The following is an 11,986-nucleotide window of genomic DNA, read 5'->3' as shown; positions in this document are numbered from 1 at the left end:
TGCAGAAAGAAAAATTGCGTAATGTTGGTTTGGCAAATTCTCTTTTTTCTTTTTTTTTTCTTTTTTTTGTTACCACAAACAACAATCTTGATGCATTGCAGTGTTTAGGGGTCCTGATTCTTTGGGCAGAAAGGTATCTAATGTGGGTACTTCCTCCTGGGGAACTGACTAGTGAGGAAATAATATCTAAAAATCAAAGTCAAAGAATCTTATATTCTTGAAAATATTTAATGATGCGAACAGAAAGTCACAAGGTACTCTTGCTCAGTTGCAAGTGTGAGTGGTACAAAGGATTGGACTTGACAGTACAAATGGCACACAAGCTAACAAATTGCTATTTGTTATTTTATGGCATATTTAACAAAAATAGAAGCTCACTACAGCATATTTGTGATATCAACCTTGAACTGTATGAACGTTGCCAAAATATAGCTGTGTCAAACCCAATCCTTTGTGTCACTAACACTTGTAGTTGAATAAGAGTACCTTGTGATTTTTCTGTTGGCATCATTAAAGCTTTTCAAGAATATAATATTCTTTGACTTTGATTTGTAGATATTATTTCCTCATTATTCTGCTCCCCAGAGGCTTAATCCCAGCATATTTCTGCCTCCTTGTCAATCGCCTGGAGCTAGTATACATGGATATCACAGAACTACTTGAGAGCTTGCTTTGGCTCTTTTCGCCCGAAGAGCCTAAAACCTATGATACCCTTAAAACTGGTTCTCTCGCTGTACCGGGGCTTATGATTGATGTATGTAATCTCTGGATTTTTTTTTTTTCAAATTTAGAAAACAATGAAGTTAATTTTCTTCTTATAAAACTGTCTATCATCTGAATGCAGCTGTTCATATGCCTGTCCTCAAGTGTTTGAACATCTGTTTTTGTGCTTATTTGTCCTAATGGTACATTACATTAATAACAAAGCATGTCAGTATTTCAATAATTATAATACTTCCTTGTTCTCTTTCTCTCTGCAGATGATGTCTCCCGGGTAACATTGCAAGGAAATGAAGATTACATTAATGCCAACTATGTAAATGTAAGAGACTACAGAATTTGTATGACATGTATACTGTACATAAACCCCCTCTTCTCCAAAGCCCCGTGGTAACGGCCCCGAAGCCCATAGAGATTTAAAGGGCTTCGGGGCTGTTTCCATGCGGCAGCCGCAAGCGCAGCTTTTTAGAAGAGGGGGAAAGTCATAATGTTCTATTTCTTTTTGGCTTTGTACAAATCAAAATTGTAGCTTGCTTTCTAGAGGGAAGGAATGCTTACGAGATGGCTGAATACCCTGTTCATATTTCATCTTTGGGACATGGAGGGAGAAATAATGAACTTTGGATATGACCCAGAAACTAAACTCCATTATTTCTAAGTAGGGCTTTTATTTGTCATAGATGCTGAATGATATTTATATCTAATATGGCTTATTTGTAAAAGATTTCCACCGCACATGAGAAAAAGCGATGAGACAGCCAATTATTTTGGCTAGTTCCACTGTTGAGTTATGTTTTGATTTCTTTGTTATACTTATTTGTTGTCTGTGTTCTGGTTTTATATATGTGTGTATGTATGTTCAGCTCTCATTTCTCTTCTCCATCTATAACATGATGGGGCATAAAAAATTCCTTAAAGATATTGAGGGGCATAATCAAAAAAAAAGTCTAAGTCCCTTTTGGCCTAAGACCTTAAACGTTGAAAGTAGAAGCAGGGAAAATGTTCATTATCAAAAAAAAGTCCAAAAGGAGTTTTTAAAAAAAATAATGGCCTGCCTCTACGTTCAGCTGTTTAAATACCCAGACCACCACTACGTATAAATTTACACCATATAATCAACCTAAAAAAAGCCTAAGTCCCAAACGCCCAAAACAAGAGCTTTTAGGCGAAGGAGGAGCCAGTCCTTCGCCTAAAAGCTGGATTCTGTAACCGGTGTCTGTCAAAAACAACACCGGTTACAGAATCCCCCCCTTACAACGATCCGGGCAGGAGGGAGCCCAAGCCCTCCTGCCCTGGTGAACCGTGACACACCCCCCCCCCATCCCCCGGCTGACATCGGGGCAGAAGGGAGCCCAATCACTCCTGCCCTGCCAAAACCTCCCACCCTCCACTAAAATACAGGTAGGAGGGATCCCAGGCCCTCCTACCCTCGACGCAACCCCCCCACGACCGAACCCCCGATCGGCTCCCCGTACCTGAAAATCATTGGTCGGACGGACGGGTGCCAAGCCCGTCCATCCGACAGGCCAGCCATCATCGGAATGGCTGGCCTTAAGGCCTGATTGGCCCAGACAGCTCAAACCCCGCCCACAGGTGGGGCCTGAGGCGCCTGGGCCAACCGGAATAGGCCCAGTAGCCTTACGCCCCTCCTGTAGGTGGGGCCTTAGGCACATGGGCAGGAGAGAGAAGCAGGAGCCCGTCTCTGCAGGCAAGCGAATTGATCCGCCCATCCCCAGAACCAGCGGGGAAACTTAAAAATCAGCACCGATACCAGCGGGGAAACTTAAAAATTAGCACCAATACCAGCGGGCAGGAGAGAGAGGCAAGAGCTCGATCCTGCAGGCAAGCGATCCGCCCCTCCCCCGAATCAGCGGGGAAACTTAAAAACCAGCACCGATACCACTGTCCAAGGGGAACTGCCAGCACACATTGGCACCTGTTCATGTGCACCTAAATGTGATCCTCATTACACATACTAAATGCACCCCTGACTTCCTTTTCTGTCTTATTTAACAGGTCTCTAAGATGTATATTGCTTCCTTCCCTCACCCCGTTTCCATCCTACCCAATCCGACTGTGATATGTGCTATTTAGTTACCAGCCTGTGATGAACTGTCATAGTTTGATGTTTGTGTGCAAGCTTTCCATGCGCATTCAGGCCCTGTTTCTGCAAAGTGCGTCCCGATTTTAGGCAGCTGTAGGCGTCCTACAGCTGTCTAATCAGCCAATTGGGATGCACGTTTTTTTTTTTTTTTTAAATACTCCCCAGGCAGGCCGCCTGTATTGAAGGAGCCTCCAGGAGCCTAGGAAGGCCCGCAAGACCGCCTAAGCTCGACTAAGGGCCTTAGGCGAACCTAGGCGGCCCTATGCATCTCCCTAGTAGAGGAAGAAATGCTTACAATGTAGGCCAGCAAAATGCTGGCCTACATTGTAAGTAGACGCCGCTATACTTATTGCGGCAAGGGATCTCCCTGCCGCATTAAGTATAGTGGCCACCTGTCTCCCCACTCCGATCGCTAGCAGGAGGGTGCCCAATCCCTCCTGCCGGAATGACGCCAACCCGACACTGCCGATCTCCCTGCCGCAATAAGTATAGTGGCCACCTGTCTCCCCACTCCGATCGCTAGCAGGAGGGTTCCCAACTCCTCCTGCTGGAGGACGCCTCCCACCCGACACCCCTGATCGCCGGCAGAGGGTGCCCAACCCCTCCTGCTGGAGGATGCCTCCCCCGGACCCCCCCACGCTAATGCCCCCCACCGCTAACACTCCCTGATGACCCCCCTAATCTCCCCCCCAACTAACCTCTTAATTGTTGACCGGCTGGACTGGTCTTGGTGCCGTCCAGCCAGCAGGCCCGCCTCATCAAAATGAGGTGGGCTCGCCCCTTCCCGGCCCATCCCCACTCAGCCTAAGGTCTGATTGACCCAGGCTCTAGAAGCCTGGACCAATCAGGCCTTAGGCATAGCGGATCCACCCATCCCCACTAAGCCTAAGGCCTGATTGGCCACAGTCATGTCCCAGGCGCCTAGAGCCTTGCCCAATCACGCCTTAGGCTTAGGGGGATGGGCGGTGCCTAAGGCATGATTAGTCCAGGCTTCTAGAGCCTGGGCCAATCAGACCTTAGGCTGAGCGGGGATGGGTCGAGAAGGGGCGGGCCCGCCTCATTTCGACAAGGCGGCCTGCCAGCTGGACGGCACCAAGACCCGATTTGTTTTACCAGATTTGTGCAAATGTATTAATACAAAAACAAATCTTTTCCAGAGAAAGGAAAATGGTAAAACTAGAGGATATGAATTGAGGTTGTAAGGTAGCAGACACAGGAGAAATTTTAGGAAATTCTTTTTCACGGAGAAGGTGGTGGATGCCTGGAATGCCCTCCCGAGGGAGATGGTGGAGATGAAAATGGTGATGGAATTAAAAAAGTATGAGATGAATATAGAGGATCTCTATAATTAGAAAATGAATGGTTAGGATAGGCTGGCATGAGCTTCAATGGAAACTTTATCAGTAGGAACCTAAAGACAGTACGGGGTGAACTTCTATGGCCTATTGCCCAGAAATATAAAAGAAAAGACAATTTAACCATGAATGTATAATGAGTGTGATTGTTGGGCAGACTGGATGGACCGTTCAGGTCTTTATCTGCTGTCATTTAATATGTAATGGGAATGATCCCAGATCGCAGACAAGACATGTAGTCATTGGTGTTGCGTTCATCTAATTTTCCCCAATTATCCCAATTTTTGGCCAAAATAAGCTGCTTTCTTTCTATGCCTGTGATCTAAAATCAATCTTTTTGGGAAAACCAAAACATCTTCCCAATCTTGCAACAACTATTCCTCTGTAAGTTGACAATACAAGCCAGCTTCCTTAGTTTCATAACAATTTATTATGAGGCATTTTCACAGGCCATTAAACCAAATGTAATAATGGACACAGTAATCATAATGAAGTCAGAAAATTTGTTATATACTACTCTGCTTCACTAGAAGCCTGATGCTATGTTATTATAAAGCTGTTTTATCTTGGCATGACACCTATCCATCTATATAAAGCAAAAACTTTGTAAAGAGGAAGTGATATAATATAATTTTCTTTCTTAGATAACAACCATGCATACCAGTGGCATAACAATTTTGAATACCAGATGGTTAAGCATGACATTGGAATTTTAAATGAGTCATTTTTACAATGTTCATAACAAATGCCATTACCAGTGAGCTGCTGAAATTGGTGACACTTTGATCCCTTTAGTACACCTGTAGGCCATTGTTTGAAAGTCTCAGCTGCACAGCCAGAATATAGTTAACCTAGAAACAAACTGGATGATATTCAAAGGATTTAGAATGCTATCTTTGGCAGCTAGAATCCTAAATTGGCCTCTTTGAACCTTTACTTGGTCGAGTGCACACATTTGTGTTTCTAGTTTCACTAAAGGGGGGAATTCATCAAGGGACGCTAACCGATTTATTGTGCACTAACCACTAAGAAGCCCAGGGGGCATTTAGCATGTGCTAACACAGCAGGCACTAAGGGCTCCTTTTACTAAGGGGCGCTGGCATTTTTAGCACACGCAGCAGATTAGCACATGCTAACCCCACGCTACATGGCTAGAACTAATGCCAGCTCAATGCTGGCATTAGCGTCTAGCATGCACAGCATTATAGTGCACGCTATTCCACCCGTTAAAGCCCTAACGCAGCTTAGTAAAAGGAGCCCTAAATTGGTTAATGCCCCTTGATGAATTCCCCCATTCCCTCCCCCCTAAACTCCTAAATTGAGAATGACTACAGATGGTGGATGATGAAATGTGTGTTTCCTTGTCAACTATCAAGCTGCGTTTTGTGTTAATTTGTACTCAAAAACAAGCACTTCCATCGCATTGATTAGCAATTCTATTCTATATACTTTAGTTTCACTGTTGTTGTAATTACCCTTACATAGCTTAAAGAACTTTAAATGAATAGTAACTCTCAAATTTAATTTTTTGTTGGGTTTGCAATTTTATAATTTCAACTATAATGTGTTGTGAAAAACATTTGCTCCGTTTAGTGTGCCAGTGCTAAAAAAGTTTGAGACAGTTTGCCATAGCCTCTCATCTCCCTGCCCCTTCAATCTTCCTTCCCGCCCTCTCCCCCATGGTCCAGCATTCTCCCTTTCTTTCCTCAAACCCATTGTCCAGCATCTCTCCATCACTCCCTTCTGCTCCTAGATCCAGCATCTCCCTCTTTCTCCTTCTCTACCTCCTATGTATCTCTCTTTCCTTCTCATACACCCTTTTGTCCAACCTCTCCTCCCTCCCTCTCTCTCCCTCCCTCCCTCTCTCGTGCCCTAGGTCCAACATCTCTCTTCCATCTCCCACCAAGCAGCATCTCTTCTACCCCTCCATCATCATGTCCAATATTTCTCCCTCTTCCCCATGCACCATCTCTCCCTCCCTTCCATCCCTCTGTCCAATATTTTGTTCCTTTCTCATCCCTCCCCTCTCCATGCAGCATATTTCTTTCTCCTCCACCATTGTGCTGCATCTCTCCCTTCATAACCTCCATCCCATTTTCAGCAATTCTCCTTTTTACCCCCTTGTCCTGCATCTCCATCCCATTCCACTCACATGTATTCCTCTCCAAGTTCCCTGAAAGTGGTGCACCTTGATAGCATCAGCTCCATGGTCCTGTGCCGTTCTTTTCAAGTCAAATTGGTCCCGGCAGTGATTCCCACATGCTGCCTGTATTGACCTGGAAGCCTCTCCTCTAGTGCATCCCGCCCAGGCAGAGAAACCGGAAGTCACGGCAGAGGATAAGCTTCCAGGTCAGTGGCAGGCATTGTGGGAATCACTGCGGCGATCTCTTCAACTTGAAGAGAGCAATGCAGGACCATGGGAGCCAAGCCAGTTCACCTCCAGTGCTGGAGCCAGCACTGTGCCCTGCTGCTGAGCAGGCCTGAGCCCAATCTGGGTGAGCCCAGGCTTACCCAAAGCTAAGCCCCTATACCTTCTAAATTCTAGTTTATGTGCATCCAATGGACAAATAGTTCTTCCAAAATAATCACTATAGCTCCTGGCACTTGTGCATGGAAGCAGCAATAGTGGACACTTCATAGACTGTGACATGACTGTAACTGTGACATGTCATAAACTGTGACATTTGGGAAGCCACTGCTTGCCCTGAATCGGTAGCATGGAATATTGCTGCTCCTTGGGTTTTGGCCAGGTATTAGTGACCTGGATTGGCCACCGTGAGAACGGGCTACTGGGCTTGATGGACCATTGGTCTGACCCAGTAAGGCTTTTCTTATGTTCTTATTTAATCACCAGCAATTATATGTTAGGCTGGAATCATTTAGCAGCTCCTTCTGTCTATGTAGGCTTTTGAAATTGATGCTGCTTCTTCAGTTATTCATATTAAGAATTCAATTTTGCTGTCTCTAAGATTACATCATTGATTGTATTTATGCTTATATTTGGTCTTTTTACTATTGTTATGCTGTTGACAAAATTGTAAATTGTATGTCAAACTATAGTTGCTGTATATTGCCTTGGGTGAATCTCTTCATAAAGGCAAATAACCCCCAACAAATAAATATGTGCCAACAAATACATTGTATCGTTTCTATATATATATTTTGCAAAAGGCTCTGTGTTCAGCAGAGCTTTTGGTAAAATACTAGAGAGACTGACTATCTCAATCTAGATGTCCCATTTCCTATTTCAATGTCCTATGCAAAATGGGACTAAACATATTTTAAACAATGAAGATTATTTTCAGATGTATTTATTTCTTTGCCCAAAATAAGGAGATAGCAAAATTTTTCTGTTTAGATTTACCAGTTTTGAGGAGAAGGCATATGCTTCTTTCATCAAAGAATAAAAATAATAAACTGTAAAACAATTTTTTCCTACAGGCACATAGTGAGAAAACATCCTCCCTGTAAAAAAAAAAAAAAAAAAAGACGGCCCATAGTATCTTATTTAATTAATGATAGTTTGGGCACTTGGTGAATGATCTCTCGATCAAAATGATTTGTGCTTCCTTGATTCAGAGTTCCTAGCATCATAGCTCAGCATGATGCCAGATCATGCTAAGCAATTTTTTTTGTTTGTTTTGTGGGAGCCTAGACCATGATTTCATCCTTCACTAGTATATTAGAGAAGGTCTCTCATATCATTACTGTAATAACTGTAATTAAGCTCTTGGTGCCTTTCACTGTCACTGACTGTGTTATTTCGTTGATAAATAACTCTGAAGCTGCCACGTCTTTGTACACAAGGGAAAGGGAGGGTTAGAGCTTAACACTTAAATGTTTTTCCCATCCAGTTATGAAATTTTGCTGCTGCATTTTCTTTTATGTTTTTTCTGTCTTTGCAATATCCTGTGGTGACAAAAGACATTTCAGCTGTATTGTTTTATTTTTATTGTATAATTTATTTTTTCATTTCCTTTGTTTGCTGTTTGAAACTGAGTTGTTCATGCTGTGGAGTAATAAACTTGAGCTAAGGATGAAGGAAAGATGGCTGGCACTGCTATGATCACTTTGACCAACCATGGAACAACTCTAGAAGATTCTCTTAGAAGAGGCATTCTTCCGGTCTTCAGGGTCAATAATGGTTCACATGTGCTATTGGCTCATTCCACCTGGGTTGGTGGAATAGAGGTTGGATAACTAGGAAAACATAAGAGGGTGCTGATAAAAGTGCTTTTGAAAATTTAAGACCAGCCTCTAATCTTCCAATGTTGGCTAAATTGATTGAGACTTGAATTTGGGTGATTTTTTGGAGAATTATATGCTGTTAATGCACAAGCATGGCATAGAATTAGGAGTGGTACCAAACTCTATTGATGGTGATGATGGATTAAATTGTCATTTAGATATGGGTGTTACCCATTTCTCTAGATTTATCTGCTGTATTGGGTTTATTATAAATGATGTATGAGAGATAAGATGATACTGTGAGGAGCGAGGACTTGTTCCTGCACTGCTCTTGGGCCCCGTGTCACACTGTTTTCTAAAATTGGCTAAGTTGCAATTTACCACTGGATTGGTACTTACCAAGTGGCCAACATCACAAGGACAGATTTCTCTAAAAAAAACAGGCGATTAGTTGTCAGGAAAAATAGCTAAAGCAAAAGAACCTAACCTGGATGCAACTGATAAAATGGCGAACTCACCACTTTCCTTGGACCCAAATTTACTGAAGGTCAGGTGGTTCAACTAACAAGCACAGTGTCTTGTGTGCTTGAGCCCCAACTCGAAAACTATCTGGACAGCTCAGGCACCTTGAATCTTTATTAGCAGATACGTCTCGAAGATCTGGAGAGTTGAAGGGTCAGGTGTCAGGTTGGGAAGATTCTTCCTCCACGGAGACACCAGCTCTTACCACACTGAAGTCTAAACTCACAGAACATGCCACCAAACTTGAAGAATTAGAGAAACTTACACTTTGTGGGTTTCCAGGAAAGTCTCCCAGAACAACTGGAGCCCCTTTTGGACACTGGCTGCAGAAAGAGCTTCATTTACCAGCCAGAAAGGGTCCTTTGTGCCTGGAGAGGGCACGTAGGATAGGCTGACAAAATATATATTGTCAAAGATCCAAAGTTATAATAGTAAAAGTCCATAACTGCCTGCACAAAGTTGAGTTTCTCCAAAGTTATGGATTTAAACAGGACACATGATGACCATAAGATTAAGAATATTTCAAGATTATTCCCCTGCCTTGCAGGACTGATAGCGGCAATGCCACCAGATTTGTGCTACTTTAGCTGAGAAGAAAATTTGCTTCCTTTTTCTTTACCCTGCAATTTTAAGTATTTACAGAAAAGAAATGGATGGGACTCAAACATATTTGTAAGAAATTAACTTATAACGTGCTTCTTTGGTGTCAAGTGTGATATCATCTGTGTTCTAAATAATTGCTTCAGTTTTGCAATTTGCCATGGTAGGAATGTATAATTTACATGTGCTCTTGCTATGTTTTTTTTTGGGGGGGTTGTAATTTTTTATTTAGAAGAAGAGTAGGAGCACACAATACACTCAGCAAAACAATATACATAGTCAGCAGCACACCCACTCTCACCCTTCCCCAGTTTGAAGAACTCCCCAACCCCCCACTATCCCCCTCCCACAACAGCAGGTAAACAAGAGAAAAAGACATAACCCCTAGACTCCATTTGCCCAACAATTCCCCATACAGAAAGAAGCACATTCAATACAGCAAGTAGAGCTAGACATCACATATAGCAACCCAAGAAGACTAAACAATAGACAACACCAGTGTGACACCCCCCAGCTCCCTTTCCTAATTCCAAACCCTCCACTGCCAAAAATCTACCCCAAATATCCACATATTGTTGCCATGACCTTGCCAACAAGACTGAAAGCCGATATCTATCACATACTCAGCCCAATTTGTCCCACATAAGGTGCAAGGAGGGCCCAGACGCACTCTTCCAATAGCGAGCCATAGTCAACTGTGCTTCAGTGAAGGCTAACTGAGCCAATTTGTCCTGTGTATCATCTACCCCTCCCGTGGGCATCTTCAGGAGCGCTACGTCTGCCCTCACCTCTAGTGGTACCTGAAGAAGGGTCACCACATTCCCGAATACCTGTCCTAAATAGGTCTGAATTTCTGGGCAGTCCCACCATATATGGAAGAATGTACCCCGTTGCCCACACCCCCTCCAGCAAAGATCATTAGAGGTGGAAGATATTTTACTCAAGGTAACAGGTGTCATATACCACCTCACTAACAGTTTCAGAGCATTTTCCACCAAAACAGGCACGCAAGCCATATGATAAATCCTATGCACTACCCGGCCCCAAACCTCCTCCTCCAGGACTAGCCCCAAATCTGCTTCCCAGGCCAATATATAGGCCGATTTGTGCCCCCTGTCCCTATGTATCATGTGATACAACTCAGATATACATCCCCTGTGCACAGGCATCCCAAGCAATCTCTTAAATTCCGAACTCATATATATAGTAGGATCAGCCTGATGTTCCCGCATTAGAAAGCTTTTCACTTGCAAATAAGGGAAAAGGTCCCCTGATTTTAGCTAGAACATAGTGCGCATCACCCGGAAGGCCCGAATGGACTCCCCTTCCAAGAATTGGCCAAATACTGCAGCCCTCTTCTCTCCTACCTCTTATAGAGCCCCTCCCTCTCTCCCTGGTATAAAATCAGATGCAAATCTCAAGGAGAGGTGGTGTAACCCCTTAGCTTGGCCCAACACCTTCCTGACAACCCCTTTCCAAACTCTCAACATCCATCTGGTAAATGGATTTGCTCTTGCTATGTTGAGGTTGGCGCAATGCGAGGCCCATTGCATGATTTGTGAATCTCCTCTCCGGTGCAGATGCACTGTGGAATTTTGAATGAGAGGAAAGAAGATAGGAGGCAATAGAAAATTGTTTTAAGATTGGGTTCGGGGAGGGTAAGAAGTTGAAGTATTTGTTCAAGTTAGATTGAAAGTTCTTCTGAGCAGGGTCCGTCTATTAAATGTCAAAATGTACCTTTCAGTGTTATATAAGTGATAAATAGTGATAAATAGTAGTAGTGATAAATAGTAGTAGTAGTAATAGTAGTAGTAGGTCAATTTGTGCTGAGTGCTATGATTTTGCTATTATTACAACTGGGCTGTTTTCTGCTACCAGATTTTGTAAATGTTCTGGGTTCTGTTTGCTGAAGAGGAGAAGGTGAAGGCTTTCCGTATATTGTTCAGAGTGCATTTCATATGTCTACATTGGCTATTCTCAATGTTTGTTAACTCTGCTCGTATAGTGTCGAGGAATGTGAGTGGGATTACATCTCCAGTAAATTAAGTAAGATCCTAAAGTCTCTGCCATCAGGTGCTAGATGTGGGGGAGTAGCAGTATTAGTACATAAAACATTATAATGTTGGATGACCCTACTAAAAAAACACACCTGTGGGCAGATTTTTATTACTTCAACTTAATTTGCAGGGGAGGAAACTGATATTGCTAAACAACCGCCTAAACCATTACCGCTCATCCAGATCAAGAAGAACTCAAAACCTATTCACCTTCCCACCTAATAATGGAACCCGTCTTAAGAAACTATACGACAGCCTTCTAGCGACACAGGCAGCAAAAATTGACCCCACAATCACCAAACTAATGATCAATACAACAGACATCAAAGTGTTTCGAAAAGAAATCAAAACATTTCTATTCAGAAAACACGTCATTACCAACTAATATCCTCCCTTTATGCACAAGCTCTCCCTCGATAGAATAACACATTAATTCAATT

General features: G+C 43.1%; 1 protein-coding gene across 4 annotated transcripts in view; it reads left to right on the top strand.

The window, feature by feature from the left end:
* PTPN3 (protein tyrosine phosphatase non-receptor type 3) overlaps positions 1 to 11,986 on the top strand; it is a 710,747-nt gene that overhangs the window by 582,042 nt on the left and 116,719 nt on the right. For all 4 annotated transcript variants that reach the window (XM_033930629.1, XM_033930631.1, XM_033930630.1 and 1 more), the window contains one exon: positions 981 to 1,042. In XM_033930629.1, coding sequence (XP_033786520.1) covers positions 981 to 1,042 — 62 coding nt within the window. The remainder of the gene's footprint in view (positions 1 to 980; positions 1,043 to 11,986) is intronic.

Source organism: Geotrypetes seraphini, chromosome 2 (assembly GCF_902459505.1).
Source record: "Geotrypetes seraphini chromosome 2, aGeoSer1.1, whole genome shotgun sequence".
In the NCBI taxonomy this organism is placed as follows: Eukaryota; Metazoa; Chordata; class Amphibia; order Gymnophiona; family Dermophiidae; genus Geotrypetes; species Geotrypetes seraphini.
Note: the sequence above shows the minus strand (reverse complement) of the source record. Positions and strands in the feature narration are given on the sequence as shown.